This window comes from Lepus europaeus, chromosome X, assembly GCF_033115175.1.
Source record: "Lepus europaeus isolate LE1 chromosome X, mLepTim1.pri, whole genome shotgun sequence".
Taxonomy (NCBI): Eukaryota; Metazoa; Chordata; class Mammalia; order Lagomorpha; family Leporidae; genus Lepus; species Lepus europaeus.
In genome coordinates, this window is record NC_084850.1 from 99,464,274 (window position 1) to 99,490,956 (window position 26,683).

The 26,683-nt window shown below is 45.6% G+C and overlaps 1 protein-coding gene across 2 annotated transcripts in view; it reads left to right on the plus strand.

Annotated features, from left to right (window-relative positions):
* Window positions 1-20,342: 20,342 nt before the first annotated feature.
* SHROOM4 (shroom family member 4) overlaps window positions 20,343-26,683 on the plus strand; it is a 272,257-nt gene continuing 265,916 nt past the window's right edge. Inside the window, exon 1 of one of the 2 annotated variants that reach the window (XM_062183199.1) lies at window positions 20,343-20,550. In XM_062183199.1, coding sequence (XP_062039183.1) covers window positions 20,434-20,550 — 117 coding nt within the window. In that variant the 5' untranslated portion in view covers window positions 20,343-20,433. The remainder of the gene's footprint in view (window positions 20,551-26,683) is intronic. The other variant, XM_062183200.1, reaches the window with a different exon arrangement.

Consider the following 26,683-nt stretch of genomic DNA (forward strand, 5'->3'; position numbering starts at 1 on the left):
GACAAATCCAGAGTGATTTCCAATTTCTGACCTAGGTGACTGAATAGATGGTAGTGCTAAGATGGCAAGTCTGGAATCAAGAATGGATTCCCTGGGGAAAGATGATTAATTCAAATTTGGTCTCTCCAAACCGGACTCAATGACTTATTTCTAGAAACTACTCTTTGGGGACTTTGTATAACTTAAAGCTTTCCAGTCATGTGTAACTGGGCCCAGACCATAAAAGGGTATGGTAATAATAAAAATTTACCTCACAAGAGGATGAGGAAGAGGAAGTTATGTAATACACATAAATTGCTCAGTACAATGCTTGGCAAGGAGTAAGTTCTAAATATGCATTAGGTGTTAGCTATTCTAATTAGTTCCTTTCTTTTGTGGGCTCAGATGACACCTTCACTTTTACTCAATTCCCCTAAGATTGCTTTTAAGGTTTTTCTAGCTGACTTGCCTCTGACCCCTGAGTGTATTCTTTCGGGAACCGCCCCATAAACGTCTACAATCTGCATTAATCTTCCTGCTTGTTTGCTAGTTTCTAACATGGTTTTGAAAAGAGCTTTGTCATGATTCTGTACCTGTTTTCCCTGCCAAGTCCCTATCACATGCTCTCATTGATCACTTTGCTTTGTATCACTTGCTTAGAGGATTTTTTTTTAAAAAAAAAAGAGTTTTTATTATTTATTTATTTGAGAGGTAGAGTTTACAGAGAGAGGGAGAGACAAAGAGGAAGGTCTTCCATCCACTGGTTCATCCCCCCAAATTGCCCCAATGGCCGGAGCTGGGCAGATCTGAAGCCAAGCATCTCCTACTGCTTCCCCAGGCCATAAGCAGAGAGCTGGATTGGAAATGGAGCCACCGGGACACAAACCAGTGCCCATATGGGATGCCAGTGCCACAGGTGGAGGTTTAGCTTCCTATGCCACAGTGCCGGCCCCTATATGAATTTTTAAGAGACAGATCTCTCCAGGAACCAATGAGATCAGTATTAGCATGAGCATTAAATACTCCATGTATCATTTGATAATATTGTTGCTGGAAGAGACTGCCCAGTGCAACAGTTTCAACTAGGAACACCAAGCATGCATTTAGCATCTGTTTGCCCATTTTCCCATTTCCTCTTTTTAAAACTTCTGAGGGGCCGGCGCCGCGGCTCACTAGGCTAATCCTCCGCCTAGCGGCACCGGCACACCGGGTTCTAGTCCCGGTCGGGGTGCTGGATTCTGTCCCGGTTGCCCCTCTTCCAGGCCAGCTCTCTGCTATGGCCCGGGAAGGCAGTGGAGGATGGCCCAAGTCCTTGGGCCCTGCACCCCATGGGAGACCAGGATAAGCACTGGCTCCTGCCATCGGATCAGCGCGGTGCGCCGGCCGCAGCGCGCCAACCGCGGCGGCCATTGGAGAGTGAACCAACGGCAAAAGGAAGACCTTTCTCTCTGTCTCTCTCTCTGTCCACTCTGCCTGTCAAAAAATAAAAAAATTTAAAAAAATTAAAAAAAAACTTCTGAGGAAGATTTTCATATTGTCCCAATTTTTTAGCCAGAAATTAGCATTTATTAAGCACTTACATGACAACCAGGTAGTGTCTTAGATGTTTGGGTCTCTATACAAATATCATCAATGGGCAGCTTATAAAGAAACACAACATTTTTTTCTCCAGGTTTTGAAGTCTGCAGCCCAAACTGAATGGGTCAGCAGGTTTGGTGGCTGATAAGAGCCCATTTCCTGGTTCAGGTCTGGGATCTTCTCATTGTGTCCTCCCATGGCAAAAGAAGAGGCCAAGAAGCTTTCTGGGGTCTCTTGTAGAAAGATGCTGGTTTCATGAATGAGACCTCCACCTTCATGCCCCAATCACCTCTCAAAAGCCCTCCCTACTAATGTCACCTTGGGGTTTAAATTTCAACATATGAATTTTGCAAGGACATGAATGTTCAGTCTCTGGTCTGTGCATGCATTCACTTAATTCTCACATCAACTCAAAATCTAAGTACCATTATTAGTCACATTATTCTAATGAACAAATTAGAAGGTTATGGCTTATGCAGCTCATTGTGGCAGTGTGGCAGGGCAAGGCTGGGAATATGAGTGTATTTTCTCCTGTGCCCTTGTCCGTACCGCAACAGGGAAAAAAGGGAGGATTGGAGAGTATGTGTATCTAATAGGATGAGCAAGTACATTTGCTGTGAGTCTTTTTATTTAAAGATACAGCTAAGTTTCTTGGATGGCTTGTAAGATGATGATCAGGAAAGAGTTAAGGGGATTCGAATTTAAAATTCCTACTTCAACTCCTTTCCACTGCCCACCACCCACCCAATCACACATTAAAGTGTCTGATTCTAACATCAGTAATCAAGAACATTGAGTGGGGAGGAATAGACCACAATTTGACCCACTGTCCTGATGTAAGAATTTTGTTTTTCAATTGTCCTTTCTAGCTTGTGTCCATATAAGACAATTCTACATGGCTGCAGCTATTTTGTATTTTACTTTATTCATTTAAAGTTATAAAATGAACCTCTGTTATTCACATTTCATTTACTGATGGCTCCTAGTAGGTACCAACTTGCTCAACGTGAAATTTCCAATTTCTCATTTGTAAAATACTGAATTGACCATCTTTATGCCTGTAGACTTTTGCTTTCCTTGAGCTAAAGTCTATCCTTGGGATATAATCCCCAGAGAGTGATTGCAATGTCAAAGGGCAGGAACATAATTATGGCTCTTGATGCAAATTACCACAGTGCTTTCCCAAAGGATTGAACCTATTTGCATTGCAGCTGTAAGAGGGCAAGTTCATCATGGGTAGATGGGATTTTTTTCAGTTGCCACTTTTCTTTACAGGTGTTTTGTTTAATCATGATCTTTATTGTCTCCATGACTAGGTACACACTCAAAATAGCAGGAAGGTGTTAAGAGAAGAAAAATTATGAATATGGAATGAGATGACTGGCCACAGTTTAAAATCTCTTTCAGATATATTTGTGGCCATCGGGTCTCCTAGCAGGCTGGCGTTTCAAGTCTTTTCAGCTTCAGTTTTCTATAATGAGATGGCAGGTGGGAATACGGCCAGCCTGGCCGGAACCCCAGTGGGAAGTTTAGGTAAAAAGTGGGGAGGGACATCAGCCATTGTTGAGAGACTTGGTGAGGAGGGAGTAAGAAAGATCTCAGCATCAAAGTTTCCTCTGTTTTGTAATTAACCCAATCTTGTCCTCCTCCCCCAGAAACTAGGTGTTTTTTTTTTAAAAGATTTATTTACTTACTTGAGATGTAGAATTACAGAGAGAGAGAGACAGAGAGATAGAGGTCTTCCATCCGCTGGTTCACTCTCCAAATGGCTGCAATGGCAGGAGCTGGGCAAATCTGGAGCCAGGAGCTTCCTCTGGGTCTCCCATGGCGGTGCAGGGGCCCAAGCACTTGAACCATCTTCCACCACCTTTCCAAGCCTTAAGCAGAGCTGAATCGGAAGTGGAGCAGCTGGAACTCTATCCATCGCCCATAAGGAATACTGGCACTGCAGGCGGATGCCCAACCCACTAGGCCACTGCCCCAGCCCCAGAAACGAGTTTTTACTCACAGTAATTAGAATCAAGAAGCAGCACTGGAAACAAGGAAGGGAAATTCAAGTTTGCTGCCCTTTGGGATAATCGAGAGACAGAATAATAACAACTGTTTTTCAGAGAGCACCTTCTGTGTGTCCAGTATTGTGCCAAATGCTTTCCCAAGCTTATCTTGAATCTTCACAGCAACCCTAGTAGGTGGATACAGTTAAGTCCATTTTACAGATGAGGCATCTGAGGCTCAGAGGCTGAACTGGCAAGCAAGATAAAGAGGTGGTTAACAGCATGACTTGTAAAGTTACAGTACCTGGTTTGGAAACCTGGCTTCCCCAGTTACTAGTTACGTAGTCTTAGACAAGTCACTTAACTTCTCTGCTAGTTCATTGCTAGATAACTTCTCTGCTGGTAAAAGAAGATAATAGAAAAACCTACCTTGCAAGGTTGTTTACAAGAATTAAAGGAAATAATATATGCAAAGGTCTTTGAGTACTGATTGGCACAAAGCAGACACTTTGAGTACCTGAGCTGTGATCATTAGTTTTAATTAATTAATTAATTTTGTTCACAGAAACAGAGACAAACAGAGAGAGATCTCTCATCCACTGATTCACTTCCCAAATGCCTACAACATTTGGGGCTGGACCAGGAGGAAGCTAACAGTCATAAACCCAATTCAGGTCTCTAACAGGAGAGGTAAGGTCCCAAGTACTTGAGTCACTCCCTCCCAGGTTGCTAATTCAAGAAGCTAGAATTGGGAGCAGAGCTGGAACTCAAACCCAGGCACTCTGATACAGGATGAGGGCATCTCAAGTGCTATTTTAGCTGGTACGCCAAACACCCAACCCTGTGATAATTATTATTACCCAAGATGCCACAGGCACTGAAGAGGAGGACATGGATTCTAGCCCAGATCTGCCGGCCTCTTCATTACATTCAAGGGCCCGCATGGAATTAGTATATGTTGTTAGCAAACCCTGTTCAGCCACACGAATTAACTCCTTGTGCTCTGATTCTCATAGAGAACTACCTATATGGCAATGTTGGGACATAAGAAAATAATCTCGGGGCCAGCACCGTGGCACAGAGTTGAACTGCCCCTTGCAATGTGGGTATCCCATATCAGAGCGCCAGTTTGAGTCCCAACTGCTCTGCTTCCAATCCAGCTCCCTGCAAATGTGCCTGGGAAGGCACCAGGTGAAGGCCCAAATACTTGGGCCCCTGTCACCCACATGGGAGACCTGGATGGAGTTCCTGGTTCCTTGTTTTAGCATGATCTAGCCCTGGCCATTGTAGCCATTTAGGGGGTGAACTCACTCTTTCTAGCTCTCTCTCTCAATCTGCCTTTCAAATAAATATTTTTTTTACAAAAAAAGAAAGTGACCTCTTAGTTTTTATGGGACACAAACTCTTCCCCATGGGAACAACCAGTTTCTTCCCTAACTATATCCATAAGGCTTGGACTATTGGCTCCCTGGGAAATTATAATTTCATGCTAAGACAGCCTAGATTCTAGGTTATCTGTCAAAATATAACCTGCCAGGTTTGAGAGAAGCTTCTGTTCTGTTCTATTTTCTTTTCTTGAAGACCAGAAGTTGTATTTAAGCTCAAATTAAAATCCCTAACCCAGGGACTTGCCTCAGTCAGGCATAATGGGTAAAGTGTTATTTAGGTAGAGAAGAGCTGTTGTTAATAACTAATTATCAGAGTTAACACTTACTAAGCACTTGAAAATATTCCATGCACTCGTCACAATGCGGCACATCCATTTTTGCATTTCATCCTTGCACCACTCATTGGTAGAGATGGTTCCCACTAGGCAGAAGAGCAAACTAGGTATAGTGGTTAAAGGAAGCAGCTGAAGGTCAACAAAGTAGTAAATGCAGATGCTGGGATTTTAAACCAGGGCCCCAGAGTCCACACACACAATCACTGTACTATATTGACTCTCACTAATGGCAAGGGGCTAATGAATAGGCAGAAGCTAAGCTTACTGTGGAGCACAGCACCTTACACATAGAAGGCATTTATTACATAATTTCAGAACGTAGAATGAATCATTTGTTATTTATGCCTCTTTACTATGCAACCCAGTAACAAGTATGCATTTAACCAAATAAATTAGAGTCAAGTTATTAATTGGTCTAAATGTCAAATTAAACTATTTACATGGACTTGGCCTCCAGTATGGCTCCCTGTAATTTAATCATCTGCTTAAAATGCATAACAGAGCCATTTGTTCAGCCTTCATTGATTAAGAACAACTATTAGGGGCCAGCATTGTGGTGCAGCAAGCTAAGCTGCTGCCTGCAATGCTGGCATCCCATATTGAAGTACAGGTTCAAGTCCTGGCTGCTCTGTTTCCCTTCTAGCTCCCCGCTAATGTGCCTGGGAAAGCAGTAGAAGATGGCCCAAGTGCTTGCACTCCTGCACCTGTGTGGGAGACCCAGAAGACGCTCCTGGCTCCTGGCTCCTGGCTTAGCCCCAGCCAGCCCCAGACATTGAAGCCATCTGGAGAATGAACCAGCAGATGGAAAATCTTTCTCTCCTCTTCAAATGATAATTTTTTTTTCTTTTAAAAAGAATACCTATTAAAAGCAAAGCCTCCATTCTCTTTGTACCAATACAGAGATAAATAGACACAGGAACTCACAGTTTAGTGAAGGAAACATACATTATTTTTTTTAAGCTTTTATTTAATGAATATAAATTTCCAAAGTACAGCTTATGGGTTACAATGGCTTCCCCCCCCCCATAACTTCCCTCCCACCCACAACCCTCCCCTTTCCTGCTCCCTCTCCCCTTCCATTCACATCAAGATTCATTTTCAATTCTCTTTATATACAGAAGATCAGTTTAGCACATATCAAGCAAAGATTTCAACAGTTTGCCCCCACATAGCAACACAAAGTGAAAAAACACTGTTGGAGTACTAGTTATAGCATTGAATAACAGTGTACAGCACATTAAAGACAGAGATCCCACCACATGATATATTTTTTAAAAATTAATTAATTTTCTATGCAATTTCCAATTTTTTTTTAATTTCATAAATGTGAATTTATAAAGTGCAACTTTTGTATTGTTGTGGCTCCCCCCCCAACCCCCCTCCCTCCCGTGGTCCTCCCCTCTCCCTTTCCCATCCCGCCCTTTATGGAGTTTCATTTTTAATTACCTTCATCTACTGAAGATCAACTTAGTATATACTAAGCAAGGATTTCTTTCTTTTTTTCTTTTTTTTTTTTGACAGGCAGAGTGGATAGTGAGAGAGAGAGAGAGAGAGAGAGAGAGAGAGAGAAAAGTCTTCCTTTTTGCCGTTGGTTCACCCTCCAAAGGCCGCTGCGGCCGGTGCATCACGCTGATCCGAAGCCAGGAGCCAGGCGCTTCTCCTGGTCTCCCATGCGGGTGCAGGGCCCAAGCACTTGGGCCATCCTCCACTGCCTTCCGGACCACAGCAGAGAGCTGGCCTGGAAGAGGGGCAACCGGGATAGAATCCGGCGCCCCAACCGGGACTAGAACCCGGTGTGCCGGCGCCGCAAGGTGGAGGATTAGCCTGTTAAGCCACAGCGCCGGCCCATAAGCAAGGATTTCAACAGGCTGCACTCACACAACCACACAAGGTATAGGGTATTGTTCGACTAGTAGTGTTTTTAAGTTTCATAGTAAAACACATTAAGGACAGAGATCCTACGTAGGGAGCACGTACCCAGTGACTCCCATTGTTGATTTAACAATTGGCACTGAAACATACATTCTTATCAGAGCTATTGACAGGGGAGGTACAGGGGAGAAGAAGAGTAAAAGTGAATGTGAGCACACAGCACTTCTGTTGCCCCTTCCCCATGTCTTCTGGCAACATTTCATATTCCATCTAGCTGCGTACATAACCCAGATCTGGTCCATCAGAGGATTTTGTTTTTCTGGTCATTGTTGTTGCTTCAGGGATGGACTCAATTCTGCAACTTTTCCTGGAACTGTTATGAAAATGACTCTGTTTTCCCTGGGATGCTCAGTGGCAAAACACAAACCTATAGCTTTTGTTCGCTCTCTTGGTTATTACAGGGGCAAGGCTGCTTGAGAACCGAATCAACTTACAGGAAGTAAAAACCAATATATAGAAACAGATTGCTAATATTTGAGCACCCGGATCTAGCTATGCCTAAAGTTACCCCTGTATTTCCTGTAAGATCAATAACCCTCTTCTTTTGGTTTATGTGTATTGGTGTTGGCTTTCTGTCACTTGTTAGCAAAAGAGTCCTGATTCATATAGACATCTATAAAGACTGTGTGCATGTGCGCGTATTGGGTAGTTAGAGAAGCCCTCCTGGAAGAAGTGAGGCTGGACTTAGTCTTAAAGTGTCAGTAGGAGTTGTGTAAGCAATGGAAAAGGCACTCTAGGCAAAGATACAGCATGAGAAAAAGCAGAAGAAAAGCAGGATATACCACGATATAGGGCATAAAGGAAGCAATGTGGCCAGAGTGTCTCCAAAGGGGAGTCAGAGGAGGGAGAGACAAAGACAGACAGCCAGGCAGGGGTGAGTTTCTGGAGTACCTGGGATGCTATGTTAAAAAGCTGATAATTAGGGCTGGCATTGTGACATAGCAGGTTACGCAACTGTCTGCAATACTGGCATCCCATATAAGTGCTGGGTCAAATCCTGACTGCTCCACTTCCTAGTACACCTGGGAAAGCAGTGGAAAATGCCCAAGTGCTTGGGTCTCTGCCACCCACGTGGGAGACCCAGATGGAGCTCCAGGCTCCTGGAGTTAACTAGGCCCAAACCTGGCTATTTGGGGTCTGGGGAGTGAAGCAGTGAGTGAAAGATCACAATCACTCTCTCTCCCTCCCTCCCCCCACCTCTCTCTGCCTTTTGAATAAATAAATCTTAAACAAAAAGATAACCATGAGTATTCCTTATAATCCTTGTCTACAATGCAGCCACATTTTTACAATTTTTCCCCCTTTTTTTGTGATGAACTCTCCAATAGCATCAGTATCAGTAAACAGAATCAAGGAAGGAAATTTTCTGCGCCTACAGTTTAATCAGTCTCGGGATCCTTTTTCTGGGTTCTGAGTCAGTAGAGGGGCCTCTTTGAGATGTCCTATCGGACACTCTATGAGGGGGCAGTTGTCATCTTCCTCTCCATGATTAAAAGATGTAGCAACACACTGACCAAAAAGTGCCTTTTCATAGAAGCACAAATGCCTTTGGTCTTTCAGGCCCAGGTTCATGCATTCGGCAATGATGGAGCATCAGTTACATCCGGGCCCTGTGCTAGACAGTGGGGGCATATTGAAGAATCTGACATGGAACCTGCTCAGGGGAGGAAAAAATTCTAATAAAATATGAGCAGGACCACAGTGGAGAGATATCAAGGGGGCAGAGGTAACATCAAAAAAGCATGGCCTAAGGCTGTTTAAAAGTGTCAGTATTTGTTCTGTAAGTGTGAACTTTGTGGGGCCTTGAGGCAAGAGGAGGGGTTTCCCAGATGGACAAGGATGGAGTGAAGGGCATTCCAAGCCGAAAGAACAATTTGTAAAAATAAGAAGGCCTAGAGGTACATGAAAACAGTGTGTGCTTGGGGGAATTGCCCATAATTTGGTACTTGTAGAGAGCCAAGTTTGTGTGTGGGAGAGGTTGGGACAGGGTTGGAGGTGGCATGGGGGAAGAGTGCTGGCTATGTAGGCAGGGTCCACGTACTAAGAGAATTAGTCAAGGGATTGTAGACTTTATTCAGCAAGCATTGAGAAGCATGGGGAAAAATTGAAAATGGGAGTGACATACAGTTTGTGTTTGTCTGCATTTTACAAAGAGCTCCCTGGTTGCAAAGTAGAGAAGGGATTAAAAAACATCTGAGTCTGCTTGAGAAAAGCAACCTTGGAGCCATCCTGACACTAATCAGACACATTTGTGGTTTTCATAACTTGTGTGACATTGGGCTCATTGTTTCTAAGACACCTGAACCTTCTCTGGAAGGTGTCATTAAGCATAAGGATTGTTTGAAATTCCAGCAGCCTCTATACGAGTTTCCATGCTGAAGTGGTCACTTAAGATCTGTCCAAGTGATCTGACTCTTACTAGAGTCATTGCAGAAGTTAATGTTTTCAGTGGGTTATCACAGTCTGTGGTCTTCTGATTGTGAAGTTTGGTTCATTTTTAAATATTGTCCCTTTAGTTCCATTCTGGACTGGTCATCCCTGCACCACTATTTAATAATCTCAAGCACTTGTTCCTTCATAACTGAGCCCCTATGAGCTATTCTGCACCACAGTCTTTGTACATTAAATGTTACTACTGTTTGTTCAAGAAAAAAAATCTGAGCGGGGCCTGACATGGTGGTTTAGCAGATTAAGCTACCATTTGTGACATCAGCATTTCACAAGATGGCCCAAGTCTTTGGTCCCCAGGTACACACGTGAAAGACCCTGATGGAGATCAGAGCTCCTGGCTTTGGCTTAGTCCACACTTCTTTGTTGATGTAGCCATCTGGGGAGTGAAGCAGCAGAATGAAGTGTTTCTCTCTCTCTCTCTCTCTCTCTCTCTCTCTCTCTCTCTGCTTTCAACTAAATAACTAAATCTTTTTAAAATGGAAGAAAGATCTGGGCATAACTACAGGTATCAGGGTAGGAACCAGTAGTCTAGGTGTAAGATGATGATGGAATGCCAGTAGGCTTGGAGAGAAGTGGATGGATTGGAGAGCTGAATTAGGCCTAGAAGGGATTGTGCAGATGTTAATGATATGAGAGAAAGGGAGCAGTTAAGTAAGTATGATATCCAGGTTTCTGAAGATTAAACCAATGAAAGAAAAACACCGAAAGTGTCTTATACTACTAGAATGTCCAGAAGCTATTCCAAAAGAGATTCCTGACAAATTGTTCCAGAATTTGGGAACATCTTTCTTTAGCAACACAAGCTACTAGACCCTCAGGAAAGGATCCAGGCACCCCCAAATTTGGACATACATATGCAGGTTTGTTCATGTATCTATATGTGTGAAAGGGTATATGCACACACATCTGGGCATGTGTACACATGACATACGTGAGACCACTTCCCCCAAGGAGAAGGTAGTTCTTTTCAGAAGCCCAGCTCACTCTCCTGTACAATAGGCAGCTGATCAGTCTTTCTCCTCAGGCATGGTCATCCGGATTTGCATCAAAGCAAAAACCATTTCCTCTTTAGCCAGTATTTCATAAATGGGTTCATTTATACTTAGTCTCGAGTAAAAATAAGCTATCCAAAAGGAAAAGAAAAGTATCTATCTAATGTCAGTTTGGCAAATAAAGAGTCAGGTCAGTAAAACAAACATTCAAGCTCTCCATCCCCTTTTCCATCTGTTTGCCTAAAATGCATATCACCTCCCACTTCATGTTGGATGTGTGCATCTGTGAGTGCGTACGTGTCCCTGATACCATAATTTGTTCTTTTCACTGTTAGCTATGTACTTCTCCCGAGCTTCACCAAAGCTTATGCTGGGGCCTTGTTTTGCTCCAATATCCAATGAGTTGGTGTACTTCCTCTGCCACAATAAGAGAGCAAACTGAAGGAGTTTTTTGAAAAGGAAAGGGCAAAATTTTGTATGTCTGTGCATGTGTGGCTTTTTTGTTTGTTTGTTTCCATTGCTAGAGGAGATGAAGTCAAAGTTTAATATGCACCAAAATTCTGCTTATGAATTACCAAGGTGTAATGAATGGCTCACACAAAACAATAAGACACAGCTCAGGCAAGATGTAGTCCCTAAATTGAGGAACAAGAAGAGGCCCCATTTTCTAGCCCACATATTAGATCTGAGCAGTTCACCTCATTTTTTATTTAAAAGGCAGAGAGAGAGAGAGAGAGATAAAAGACATCTTCCAGGGCCAGCACTGTGACATAGCTGGTAAAGCCGCTGCCTGCATGTGGATGCCAGTTCTAGTCCCGGCTGCTCCACTTCCAATTCTGCTCTCTGCTATGGCCTGGGAAAGCAGTGGAAAATGACCCAAGTCCTTGGGCCTCTGCACCTATGTGGGAGACCCAGGGGAAGCTCCTGGCTTTGGATCAGCGCAGCTCTGGCCATTGCAACCATTTGGGGAACGAACCAGCAGATGGAAGACCTCTCTCTCTCTCTGCCTCTGCCTCTCTGTAACTCTTCCTTTCAAATAAATGAATAATAAACAATAAGAATAAATAAAAGCGAGACCTTCCATCTACTGTTTCATTCCCCAAATGCCTACAACAGACAGAGCTGGGCCAGGCTGAATCTAGCAGTCTGGAACTTAATTTGGGTCTCCCACAAGGATGATGGAGACCCATGTACTTCAGTTGTCATCTGTTGATTCCCAGTTGCATATTCTCAGGAAGCTGGAACTGGAAGCAGAGCTGGAACTTGAACCCCAGCACTCTCGTATGGGATGTGGGTGTCCCAAGTGGCAGTTTAACCAGTACACCAAATGTTCACTCCTATCTGATTTTCATATCCTTGATATGAAGAAGGCATAAGTTGCTGGCTGAAACTCAAGTTTAGAGCAATGGCAAACATTCATCAAAGCCCAGCTGAACTTGTACGAAGTGACTGATTTCCCCAAGGGCAAATTGAGGGTTTCCAATTGAGCTGACACTAGTGTAAGCTTGGAACACAAACAAACCAATACCTACTCCAACAAGCCTTCTCTAAAAGTATCAACAACCACAGATGGTAGCTTCTTATACACACACACACACACACATACATTGTGCACACATGCACACATAAAAATGCTGTCTAGATTTGTCAGTTAAAGGATGAAGAAATCTGAATCTACAGACTCTAACCCAACATCAAGCCAAGATCCTGAGATTCCATGAGAGAATGGATATTTTTCTGAATGAATAAAATCATAAGATGATCCTTGGCAACAGAAGGATTCTCATAAAGTTATCCAATGAGAAACATAAACTCTGTATTTCACCAGCAGTATGTACTTTACAAGGATTTCTTTAGCTAAAATAATGTTCTGGCTACAGTATTTTGTTTACTGTTTGTTCTAATAGTTGTAACTCAAAAGAAACAGACCTCAACCATTAGTTTTTCCCTAACTCTAGACAAAATCCCCCCAGGTATGAGACAAGCACTCTTCAGTAAGATGGTTCACTTATAGTTGTTCTTTGCTCTACCTCCCTTCCCCCTACCTGCATGCCTGCACACCCTTAGATGGATAGATAGGTGGGAAGGAGGAGATTGCTGTCATTTTCATGTGATCTTTACATGAATAATACCTGGGTAATTAATTTTTCCCCTCTCCATTGACAATTATCATTGTCCCAGATCTCTCCTCTGTGAGAAACATCCAGAAGAGTCAGGGTAGTTGTTGGCCAAGGTGGGGTAAATGGGGGAATGAGAGAAACAGGTGCTATAGAAATCCAAGTAGAATAGTTCAATAAACCCAGCAATTAAACTAGAATGGACACCTTTGGTTATTTCTGACAAATTCTGTCTTACAGAAAAAAAAGGATCTATGTTCCCTTTTGCCTATTAGCCTATTGGCTCAGCAATAGTCACTAAAACTTCAATTTCCAGAGAAGTGTTGGAGTGCTGATTTGTAAGGCAATGAACCTATTCTACTTTTGGTTTCACTGGTGGACTGGTGACTAAAGTACTACTTTTGGCCTGATTTGTCTCAAGAATGTGATGAAATCTTGTTATAACTATGGTAGGATGATCCTGAAATTCAAGTTCAAGGAATATACCTTCATTTCCTTTTTCTCTCTTTTTCCCACATACGCTCAGAGCAATCCACCTTAGGATCACATGGAGCTTGGGCCTAATACCCACATTCTTCCTTTTATACTGATGTACACACATAGAAACATCTAGGTAATCAGAGATGCATTCAGAAATAGGCCTGCATAGATACTCAGGAGACAATGTGGAATAAATCAGTGGACAATTTGGGGTTAGTGGTGAATAATAACACCTCTTTCATCCACTCCCAAATTTAAAACCAATTGATAATCACGAATCGAGATAGACAAGATATTTAGCATATTTGTTTATTACTGATAAAATTTGTGCTGGAAGGGGTCAGCATTGTGGTACCGCTAGTTAGGCTGCCTCCTGTGATGCTGGCATCCCATATGAGCACTGGTTTGAGTCCCAGCTGCTCCACTTCTGATCCAGCTCCCTGCTAATATGCCTAGAAAGGAAGCAGAGGATGGCCCAAGTGCTTGGGCCCCTGCACCCATGTGGAAGACCCAGATGCAGTTCCTGACTTCTAGCTTCAGCCTGGCCCAACCCTGGCCATTGCAGCCATTCGGTGAGTAAACCAGAAGATAGGAGATTCTCTCTCTCTCTCTCTCTCTCTCTCTCTCTCTCTCTCTCTCTCTTTCTCTCCCTTTCTGTTATTCTGCCTTCCAAATAAATAAAATGAATCTTCTTTAAAAAAATTGTACTGGAATAAGGGAATAGAATGGTGATCAAAATAGGCTTTCCAATACATTCATCATTTAGCTATACAGATTTATCAACTCAGCCATCGCATAAAGTGAGGCCAGGAGAGTTATTGTAACAGAAATCCTTTCAAATGAAAACAGGAAAAGAGTAATAAGGACTCCAACCCCCTCCCTCTCCTGCAAAAGATGAGAATATGACAGAGATGTGATTAATAGTTATCACATGATGCTTCCCCAGCCTCCCTGCCATGTAATCCTAGTTCTATCACTTCCTGGATTGGTTTCCTCACCTGGAAAACAGAAATAATAATACTTATTTTGCAGGGTAATTGTGATCATTGTCATATCATATTAAAAGTTGCCTGTATATTGGGGCTGGTGCTGCTGTGCAGTGGGTTAAAGCCCCGGCCTGTGGCACCGGCATGCCTTATGGGCGCCAGTTCGAGTCCTGGCTGTTCCACTTTCGATCCAGCTCTTTGCTATGGCCTGGGAATGCAGTAGAGGGTGGCCCGACAAATCCTTGGGCCCCTGCACCCATGTGGGAGACCCGGAAGAATCTCATGGCTTCCTATTGGCTCAACTCTGGCCTTTGCAGCAATTTAGGGAGTGAACCAGTGAATGGAAGACCTCTCTCTCTCTCTCTCTCTCTCTCTCTCTCTGTGTGTGTGTGTGTGTGTGTCTAGCTCTCTCTGTAACTCTGTCTGTCAAATAAATCTTTTAAAAAATGTTGCCTGTATAGAGCCCAGCAGGTAGCAAGTGTCCTGTCAGTGTAGGACGAATTGAATTCCCTGAGTAAATACTGTTATGTTTTCTATTGAAACATTGTTTCAATAGGACACTTAAACTCCATAAGAGAAAAAATGTTCTGTCAATACAAACCCAAGGCCATCTACAGATTCAATGTAATCCCTACAATAACTCCAATTTTTGGGGGGCATAAATAGGGAAAAATCTTAAAACTCATACAGAACCACAAATGACTCTGAATAACCAAAAAAATCTTAATAAAGAACAAAACAGAGTTCCTGACTTCAGAATATATGACAAAACCACAGTAACAAAAACACTGTGGTACTTATCAGAAAGACAGACAAATGGAAGAGAATTGTGAGGCCCAGAATCAATGTACAAATATGTTCAAATTCTCTTCAATAAGAATGCCAAGACCACCCAATGGGAAATGGATAGTCTCATCAACAAATGGTGTTTGGAAACTGAATATCCACATGCAAAAAGATTGAAACTGGACAATTATCTTATCCCAGCCCCCCAAATCAATTAAAAATGGAATAAAGACTTAAATATGAGACCTGAACCTCTAAAACTCCTAGAAGAAAACAGATGAAAAGCTTTGTAACATGTGTCTTGGCAATGATTTCTTACATATGACACTAAAAGCCAGGGCACAAATGCAAAAACAGTTAAGTGGGATGACATCAAACTAAAAACCTGTTGCGCAGCAAAGGAAACAATCAACAGAGTGAAAAGGAAGCCTACAGAATGGGATAAAATATTTTCAAACAATTTATTAACAGAGGATTGTTATCCAAAATATACAAGAATTTCAATAACAAAAAGGCAAATAACCTGATTTAAAAATGGACAGGGAACTTGAATATCTATTTCCCCTAAGAAGACATACAAATAGCCAACATCAGTAATCATCAGGGAAGTGCAAATTAAAAACACAATGAGAAGCAGACAATGAAGTACAGTGGGTTAAGCCACTGCTTGGGACACCTGCATCCCGTATCAGAATGCTGGTTCTAGTCCCAGTTGCTCCACTTCCACTCCAATTTCATTCAAATGCATCCTGGGAGGCAGCACATGATGACTCAAGTGCTTGGGTCCCTACCATCCACATGGGAGACCTAGAGGGAGTTCTGGGCTTCCAGATTCAGCCTGGCTGAGCCCAGCCCTGGCTGCTGGGGGCATTTGGGTAGCGAATCACCAGATAGAAGATCTTTTCCTGTCTGTTGCTCTGCCTTTCAAGTAGGTGAAAATCAATAAACAAACATTTTAACCCTCCAAAAAAAAAAAACCTACAATGAAATATCACTTTACACATGTTAGAATAGCTATTATCAAAGACACAAAACATTAACAAGTATTGGGAAAGGTGTGGGGAAAAGCAAACCCTGGTACACTGCTGGTAGGAATGCAAATTGCCACAGCCTTTATGGAAATCAGTATGGAGGTCCCTTAAAAATTTTAAAATAGAATTACCATATGATTCAGCACTCCCATTTCTGGGTATATATTCACAACAAATGAAATCAATATCTTGAAGTGATATTTGCACTCCCATGTTCATTTCAGAATTATTCACAAAAGCCAAAATACGAAAACACCCTAAGTATCCATTGGGGAGTATAAAGTGATATAAAACAGAAGGAAATCCTGTCATATGAGCCAGCATGAGTAAACTTGAAGAGTGTTAAATGTTAAGTGAAACAGTCTAGTCACAAAATGTCATGTATTGCACGATTCCACTTACATAAAATACCTAAAGTCCTCAGACTCACAGAAGTAGGACACAGAATTGTACTTCTACGGTTTACATGGAGGGAGAAATCTAGAGTTGCCATTTAATAGGCGGAGGTTCAGGCATGCAAGATGAAAATTCCTAGAGACCTGCTGTACAATAATGTATATCAAGTTAGCAGTACTGTACCGTGTACTTAAACATTTGCTACAGGGGCATATTTCCTGTGATGTGGGGCTTTTTCCTTACCACAGAAAAGAACACACCTTGTCTCTGGCTGGCGCCAGGTTTCCAGGCATCTCAGTTGAAGCTGGACTTGATCCTATGTAGCTTTGTGGGAAGAGAAGGCATAGATTTCTCTAGAATCTCGAAGGGGCCCTTAGTTCTACAGGGAGTTAGAGGCACTGCTAGGAGGAAAACCACATTCAAATTTCAGTTTACAAACGGCCTAGCTAAGGACGTTAACAACAACAAGTTGAGAGAAGAGCAGCTCGTTGAATCTTCTTCCTTCTGAAAAGGAAAACTAGTTAATGAAGTTTTAATGGAGCAAAGGCTCTTTGAGAGGATTTTTTCATGTGTATCCAGCCTGGCTGTAATGTATCTCCCTGTTTCTGCTGATTGTTCCTTCGTCCACCCCCTCTGTCTGCTCCTTCTTAGATCTTTTGTTACTGTTCTTGAATTTAAATATTAACGTAATGTTTGAAATCTTAGCATAATCCAGGTTTCCACCCCAACCCCCACTTCTTCCCATTCTGATTTCCCTTGGTGAGATTATCTACTCGAAATGGCTTCAGTTGTAATCCAAATGTGTATGAGCAATCACTACCCCCTCTTGATATGCAGTTTCCTATTTCTACTAGCCTACTGGTCTTTCCACCTCTGCCCCACAGGCAATTTAACATATTTTAGAGGGAGTTAAGCATCTGTCCAGGGACCAGCGTTCTGGCGTAGCATGTAAAGCTGCCACCTGCTATGCCAGCATCCCTTATGGGCTCTGGTTCATGTCTCAGCTGCTCCACCTCCGATCCAGCTCCCTGCTAATGTGCCTGGGAAAGCAGTGGAAGATGGCCCAAGTACTTGGGCCCCTGTACCCACGTGGAAGATGCAGAAGAAACGCCTGGCTCATGGCTTCCCTGTGGCCCAGCCCTGGCCATTGTGGCCATTTGAGGAGTGAACCAGTGGATGGAAGAGGAAGATCTCTCTCTCTCTCTCTCTCTCTCTCTCTCTCTCTCTCTCTTTCTCTCTCTCCAACTGTGCCTTTAAGTAAAAATATCTAAAAAACTCATCCATCCAATGGCTCCAGTGTGTACACATACATGCATGTGCACACATACGCCCCTCTACACTCATACAGAAATACACTCCTTGACTATTCTCCATCAGTTTATTTGTACTTGGCTCGTCTCCATCATCAAGCCTTTGTTTTCACATATACTGTGTTTAGGCACTTGCCAAGAACTAGCCATAGAATTTGCAAGCTGTAGAAGGACTTCAGAGATCAAGTAGCTCAATATCTTCCACTTATGGGGGGGGGTTGCCTGGTAAATATCACACAGCTAATTAATAGCAAAAGCAGCTTGGAATCCAGGTATCCGAACTGTACTGGGTATTCTTTTCACTATACAATCATGCTCCCACTAACTGTGCTTCCGGGGAATGATGAGATGCCCATCGGCAAAGAAACAATGATCATCCCACCTCGTATTCACAATGTCTACTCCTCCTGTGCTGCCTGCATGAGGAGGTAGGTAATTTATCTTGTTCTGCTGTTAAGGATGAAAAGGATAAACTGACGAGAACAAGACATCGCTGTGGAGTACAGCTTGGAAAGCAAAGAAGCTGGTTGAAGGCTAGCTCAGTGCTTGCTTTCATAGGAAGGTTGAGAGGGTTTTTACTTTTTCCTTCCTAAAGTGTTTTCATATGTATTATTTCATCCCAGTCTCTCAACAGACCTAGGAGGTAGGAAAGTCAAGGCTTATTAGCTGAAGTTTACAGATGAAGAAAATGAGACTGGAAAGAGTTAGCTCAGTGATTTGCCCAAGGTCACCCAATCTAGTTCGTGACCAGGCCAGGGCTCAGCTGTGTGTCTCCTGCTTTCAAATCCCTTTCCTCCAGTCTAGACACATAATTCTACTAGTCCTTGAGTGATGACTACATATCCTGTAAAGTGAACTTTACAGATTCCACTATACTGGGGTTGAACCATGCTGTTTCTCCTTAGTGACAATCATAGAGATCTTATCCCAAAAAGATTAAGAATGTTCCATTTTAAAGTGGGACAGAGCAAATGAATGCTGGCTGGCCTATAGGCTGACACACAATGAGGAATCAACAAGGTGAGATGCAATCTTCTCAAATTTTCTGCTTTTTCATAGGAAAAGTGCAGAACAATGAACGTGATCAAATGGTCTTCTGTAGACCTAAAAATCTAGAAGATCAAGGATGATTTCCTATCTGAATTATCTCTGAGGACTTTAAAAAGCAGCCAGTGAACACCGGAGCTGCCATTTTATTGAAGAAAAGTCAGGTTTGCATCACAGCAGTTTGGGGCGGCTGAAAAGAAGGGGTCCATGGGGGGGAGGGGGCTTATGTTGAAGAGGCAGTGCCAGGTGAGGAAATGGAAGCAGAGAGTGGAAACCTTAGCTTTAGAAAGCTGGCTGCGGAAGGAAGAAGCTGACAAGTACAGAGGCAGAACAGGCAAGAGAGAGTGAGGACGTTCTGTTGAGTCACAACTGCATTGTCAACACTTTCCCTGTTAGCTGGAGGCCCTTGAAAATAGGACTGCCCGCACGCAGCCTGTGCTTCCATTGAAAACACCTCAGAGGGGAGAAGGCAACCTGCGCAGTCAAGCAAAGTTGAGAAATCAGCTTGTGACTCAGTAACAACTTCACTTTGCAGGAGTATGACTCTTGGGTTTGTTCTAAAAGCCCAGCTCAGAAAATAATCCACGCTCAAGCAGGAGCAGAGGAACACCGATGTTCTGGACCCTATCTCCAAGCTGCTTCTTCCAAAGGCACTGCAGGAACTGGCCCGCTTACCCACGGCCACGCTTTCCTGTAGGTTTGGAGACAATCCTGCTAGTCATAAAGTTGGCTGATTCCCCACTTGGTCATCTCAGTGGGGCAAGTGCCAGGCCGTGCCAGGAACTCCAGATGACTGCAATATGCACAAGCACTGTGCTACCCAGAGACGCCAGCGCTGAGCCAGGGTGCGGCTGAGCGCGGGCGGGGAGGGGGGGCATCCTCAAAGTGCTTCTTTATTTAAACTCTGCCCCCGGGGCACTGTTTTTCATAATGACCCCACACACCTAGCGCACACACACAGCAGCCTCTACACACAGCCGCACTGTATTCGCTGGCCTGCTTACTTTACTTTCCAGCCCTCTAGGCAACGTCCACAAATTAGCAGCCTTGTAAGCCTCCCAGAACCCGGGTCTTGGGACCTTCCGAAGAAAGAGGCGGTCAGAGAAACAGGCACGCGCTCATCAGGAAACCAGCGTTGGAACCCACTGGGCCACTCGGGCCGTCCACACTAACGACTTTCACCTCCCCTCGCCTCTGCGGGCTTGCAGGGGCGGGGAAGCGGGCAGCAAAGAGGAGGACCGAAGGGGGGGGGCTGCTTGAATGAAACAATGTAACAATTGATGGGAGGCCTCGCCTTGCTCCCACTCCCCAGCGATCCTATAGGCGAGGTCCCAGCAGCTGCCCCTCCCGATTGCTCCGTTTTCTTGTCCATTATGCGCTATCCGTCCGCCTCGCTTCTTTCTTTCCTTTCCTTTTTTCCCCTTCTCCTCCCCCCCCTCCCCCTCTCTGCAGCTCCGTGTCATTTCCTCCTTGCGCTCGCTCGCGGCCGGAGCTGCAGCCGGGAGAGTGGGCGGAGCGGGGCGGGGCGGGGCGGCATAGAGCTGGAGGGCGATGGTGGCGGAGCTGCTGGGGGCGGAGGCAACGTAGCCCCCGCAGAAAAGGAGCCCGGCGGCGCCTGAGCCGAGTCGAGGATGGAGAACCGGCCTGGGTCCTTCCAGTACGTCCCTGTGCAGCTGCAAGGGGGGGCGCCCTGGGGCTTCACCCTTAAGGGGGGTCTGGAGCACTGCGAGCCGCTCACGGTGTCTAAGGTAAGGACCCGCGGCCGTGTCCTAACGGCGCCCAACTTTGAATGGGCAAGCGGGGCGCAGGCTGCCGCGGGATGGGGCCTTCACGCTAACTTTGCAACTTGGCCCCTGTGAGTAGCGTGAACAGCGCGAACGGGTCTTGCCACCAGCCCGGGAGCAGACACCCCCTAAGGGTGGCGGGAGCGCGAGGAGGAGAGCACGGCTGGCCCTGGCGCACAGACACGCAGGGCAGGGCGCAAGGGCAGCCTGTGCTCCGCACCTCGGGGCAGCTACTCCGCTCAGTTTGCGCTGGAGGAGTGGCGGCTATCGGTGGGGTGTTCCTTGGAGGCCCCTGAGCTCTAGCGGAACCCTGAGGAGCCAAAGGGACAGGCAGCGCGGCTTGGCAGCTCTCTTGGCAGCGCTGGTCCCTGCATGGACCCGCGGGTCGGCCCGCCCGGGCAGGTTGCAGGGTTAGGATCTGGAGTGGGAACGGAGCTGAGAGACATCGGAGGCTTTAGCCAGCCTCTCTTCCCACGGCCGGACGCGTGCACCTCTATTCAGTTCGCGGGGCGTCGCTGCTTGCGGCTCGGCCCGGCCTTTCCGTCCCTGTGGAGTCCTGCCCCGCGCCGGCGAGATTTCCTGCACGTTGAGAAGTGTGGAGGAAACTTTTGCGCCATGGAGCGCAGCTGCGCTGGAGCTGCCGCCGCCGCCGCTGCCGCCGCCGCCGCCGCCAGGGTTTGTTTGTTTTAGGAGGCTGTGATCTGCTGGAAGCCAAGTTGCCACAGAGGGCAGGAGAGAGGAAATCTCCCGAGTGCTCCGAACCCCAAAGCGAGCCAGCCCCGGTAGGGGTGAGGGTAGGGGCTGCACGCAGCTGGGACCGTTCCTGGGGCGGGGGGGGGGGGGGGGGGCGGTGAGAGTGACTTGTGGGGCAACTCACCTTGAAGCACCAGATTGCAAAGGGAACCAACTTCACCAACTTTATCCGGTTTGTTGTTGTGGCTGTTTTCTTTGAAAGACTCAAATCCAAAAACCTTTCTCCTTTCCGATCTACTCAAGTTGCAGTGGAGGTTGGAGATGTGGGTTGGGCTGGACATAGAAAGATGTGGGCTTCTCAGCAGGGGACAAATGTCACTGCAGTTTCAGGCTTTTTAATGGTGGGCCCCTCTCAGCAGGGGGTTGGCTAATCCTCCCCTTCCACCCTCCCCCCCCACCCCCAGCCACAGTAACCTGTGCTGCTTTCCCTTGCACTGGAGCTGCTGGTGAAGTGTAGGAGTCCTTCAAGACTTGGGGCCCACACTCTGAGCAACCCTGGGGTGTTGCCTGGAGGCATACCTATCAGCTAAGGCAGTCTGAGGTCCGCTAAGGCAACATCTTGCCGGGGGGCGGGGGGGGAGGGCTGGCATGGGCTCTTGGGGACTTTAGTTTCACCCCAAGCCACCCAGATCTTCCTGCAGCACCCTGCCCCCCACTACTTGCCAAGTATTGCTAACCAGTCTGAGATGCCTTTGTCACCCACCATCACACCTCCTCCTAAGGCAACTCTCCCTCCACTCTCTTCTCTGGGGAGAGCAGTACTTCAAAAGAAAAAAAAAACAACCACAAGCCCCACTCTGAAAGGACCCCTTGGGAGAGGGAAATCCTGGCCTTAGGAATTTCTTCTACTCAGACTCCTCTCCCTCCTCTTCCCGCCAAGGTCACCATGGGCTATACAGCCCTCCATGGTCTGGAAGTTCCTCCCCGCAATTGAATTGCGACAGTCAGCCTAGACAAACCTGCCTTGGAAAGATCATTTGTCAGCTCTGCCCAGGGCTGACCCAGCTTGAGAGGCACCCCAGAGTGTGCTTGCTGCTGTGGTCCCACATTGTTTTGCGAGGAGCCTGCAGGAGCATGACAGGGGAGGGGGTGTGACCATGCAAGGGGCAGCCAGCAATTTGTGGTCAGGCTGGGGGATTATTTGAGAGTAGATGAGGGTTTCCTTGGCCAAGCTGTTGAGGAAGTGTGTGTTGTGTGTTGGGAGGCAGGGTGCCTTTTAATGATTCCCTTTCCACTGAATATACAGTTGACCCCTGGAAGGCTCATTATTACACACATTTGGATATATGGGGCACCATGTAAGATCGTTTCTCTCATCTCTTCCAAATAGCCTGGCTCCTTCCAGTAACAGCTAGCTATAACCTGGTTAGCCCCCACATTATAGAAAGGGTTCATAGTACTTTCCCTAAGTACGGGGTTTGCCTGTATTTTTTTTTTTTTATCCTGAGCAGACACTCTTGCAGATTTCATTAATCTTTTTTTGTTTTTTTACTTTAGTTTTGTTTTTTCTTTTGTGCTTCAGAAAAATACAGCTTTCTTCTTTCAGGGGGCCCTTGAGTGTGCACACTCTGGTGAGGATAGGTTGGGAGGAAATAGAAGGAGGACTGAATTGGCAGATGAAAAAACTTGGGTTCGAATCCTTGCTCTGCCACTGTCTAGTTCTGGAATCCTGTGCACATCACTTGTCCTTCCCTGGACCCAGGCATTGCCTTGTCTAAAATGAGGTGCAAGTAGGTGACCATTAAACGATACCATGTCAGTCTAGTAGCTTGTCCTCCTGCTAGCTTTGGCCCTCTTCTCCCCAGACAATTGTGGAGAGAGAGATGAGGCTTCGTTTCATTCGCATCCCTTGTTACTGTTTATGATGTGTTCCACGTACCTTATTTCTTTAGTCTCTTGCAGCCATACTGTGAGGCAGTCAGTGAAAGTTGTGAAGGTATTGACGGAAAAACTTGAGGCTGTGGTGCATTCAGTGGCTTGCCTAGGTCTATCTGATAGCGAGTCAGTGTTAGGCTCCAAGTCCATTGCAGTTTTTATTTCTCTGATACTTTCTTGCTTCTTTGGATAGTGCTGCAGTTTCAGAAGGAGCCTAGGGCAATAATAAGACACGGATGTATCCAGTCTTATCAGCCTTTGACACCAATGACACTTCCTTGTCAGCCTGTGGCTCTCCAACAGTTGAGGACTGGCTTGTAGTCCTAGACTTAGGGAGTTGGAGAGGACTTCACATCACTTATGATGACCTCAGATCTGGAATAGACAGAGGTAAGGTTCAAGAACTGTGGTGGAAAAGGTCAGAGAATCTCCTTTGGTGTTACGGGGACTACAGACCAGTTTGGGTCTGGGGTGGTGTGGTATACATGCTTGGAGGTATCTTGTGGAACAGGTGGAGCTATCTGGGAAGTAGGAGAATTTGAAAAAAGGTGATTAGTAGAAGAAGGCATGGAGTGTGAAAGTCTAGCTTGGATTTGTTATGGGAGAACTTTTGGCTTAGAAAATAATCAGGTTGGGGAAATCAATTCCTACCGGATCCTATAATTTCCCCAAATATGGGGATTTCAGCTGCCTGATTTATGGGGACTTGTATAGTCTCCCCCCTGGCAATATTCCTTTGGTTAGCATCTTTCAGTACGTCATTGACTCAGGGGGGCTGTCTGGGTGGAACCGGGATTCTCTTCGAATGAAATGTCTCTGTCTTTTTACTTAGGGGACCACCCCCGCTACAGTGTAGACAGTCATCCATGAAATGGATTCCCTGCATTGGGAAAATACACTCTTTGGGAATGGGTGACCTTCCCAAGGTTTTGACAGCAGTGATTCCACATCATATAAGGCCTCTCAGAGGCCCAGAGATTCAGGTAGTATTTTTCTGGAGAAAGAGAGAGAGAGAGGGAGAGAGAGAGAGATGCTGAACCGTAGTGTGAGGTTCCTTTACTCATTTTGAATTCTTGGAAATATGCCCTGAGGTTGACTGAGGATGAAGAAAAAGAAAGGGTAGAGACCGGGGGGGAGGCAGGAAAAGGAGAAGGAGGAATATTGGAGAGGAGGATAGGACGGGGCAGAAAACAGGCTCGGCCTACACATTTACCCTTTTCCTGCCCATTTGCAGTGAAGGCAGCAGGGGCCAGTTACTGCCCTGGAACAGTTGGGTGGCATAGGGGAGTAGCCTGGAGGAGAAGGAAGTTTTGCTTCCCTCCACTCAATATACGCTTTTGTTGCCTTATCATTTTGCCCTTTCTGGACCCATGTCTCTGTTTGTAGAATTAGGGATAGGCATACCTGTCTCATCTTTATTAGCACAGATGGTGTGAGAATGAATTGAGCCAGCTCTGAGACTGTTTACTGTCCTTTTTCTTTCATCCCCACTTTGACCTTCTTTCTAGAAAAAAAGCAGTTAAGACTTCGAGAGGAACTGGATAAAGTCAGATTGAGGTTGTCTTGTGACTGGCAGTTAATTTGGCTGCAATTTTGAGTTCCTGTTGGCTTCAGAGGTGGTATTGTATGAGCAATGATAATTCCCCATGAAACCATTGTAGCGGTGTTGTTAACAGCTAAGGACTTGGCCTCACAAAGAGAGACCTTCATGGCGTGTGCTTCTCAGGAGCTTGTCCAGCCTAGTTACTCATGTGAATGCCTTCCTCATGTCTGCCTCTAAAACCAGCAATAGTATCTGCTGCCTCAGTCCCCCGACTGCTACCCTCGCCCAGAGGTAGAGGAATTTCAGGGGCATGAGACGGGAATCTACGCAGACAGATACAAAGAAGACTGGAGGGAGGTAGAGCAAGAAGGCTGAACGGCATTCTGGTAACTTTTTTTAATATTTATTTATTTGAAAGTCAGAGTTACACAGAGAGAGGAGAGGCAGAGAGAGAGAGAGAGAGAGAGAGGTCTTCCATCCAATGGTTCACTTTCCAATTGGCCGCAACAGCCGGAGCTGTGCTGATCCGAATCCAGCAGCCAGGAGCTTCTTCCGGGTCTCCCACATGGGTGCAGGGGCCCAAGGACTTGGGCCATCTTCCAGTGCTTTCCCAGGCCATAGCAGAGAGCTGGATCAGAAGTGGAGCAGCCAGGTCTCGAACTGGCATATGGGATGCCGGCGCTTCAGGCCAGGGTGTTAACCAGCTGCGCCACAGCGCCGGCCCCAAGCATTCTGGTAACCTTTAGCCGAGCTTTGGGTACATACTATTTTGGCCCTGATGGGCTGTCCAAACACATTTGTGGAGATCTACACGTACACTCACTGAAGTGAAAAACACTGTGCCTGTTCTTAGAGGATCTTTTCTGTGTAAAACCTCAGACAAAGAAAAGAATTCCACTACAACTGGAAGACACTTGAGCATTGTCCCTTTAAACAATTACAATGATTTCCCCCATACACTTCCCAATCCCCTCCTCAGGAATATTCCTTTCAAGAGAGAAAAAGAACTTCGGACTAGAGAGTGGTTGTTATGGGGCGATTATCTGGAGGGAACATCCTGATTTTTATAGTGAGACTACTTCAGAACCACGGGGAAAAGATGCTGAGCCATCTGTGAAAAGTTAATAAAGAACAGCCGAGATTATGAGAGGAGCTGCTCTCCCTGCCCACTCCTCCACCCTCCAGGCACCAAAGGGCAGACTTGAGTCAGGACTGTTACACTAAGGCTGCTGATCTTGATGGAAACCTAGAACCACAGAATTTCAGAGGGAGGAGAGCCTTTAGGAAGTCACCTAGCCTTAATCTTAAACATTTCTTTTTTAATATTTATTTATATATTTGAAAGTCAGTTACACAGAAAAAGAAGGAGAGGCAGAGACAGAAGGAGAGGCAGAGAGAGAGAGAAAGAGAGAGAGAGGTCTTCTATCTCCTGGTTCACTCCCCAGATGGCCAAAAATGGCTGGAGCTGGGCTGATCCAAAGCCAGGAGCCAGGAGCTTCTTCTGGGCCTCCCATGTGGGTGCAGGGGCCCAAGGACTTGGGCCATCTTCTATTGCTTTCCCAGGCCATAGCAGAGAGCTGGATTGGAAATGGAGCAGCCAGGACTCGAACTGGCGCCCATATGGGATGCTGGCACTGCAGGCAGCAGCTTTACCTGCTATGCCACAGCACCGGCCCCTCTTAATCATTTCACGAGCCTCCTGTGCAGTGCCCCTGAACTTGATCTCCATTGGTCTTAGGGGAACTCACTCGCTCTTCTAGGCCTCCATTTCACTGTTAGAAAGTTTTGGCTGTGGACAGCTTTTCCTTATGTTGGGTTGCAGTCATTCTCCCTCTACCAATTATCCAGGCATCCTCGCTTTACCTTCTGGGGCCAACCTAGAACAAAGATGTTTTCCCTGTCTTATGATGCTGCTAGGGTAGTCTG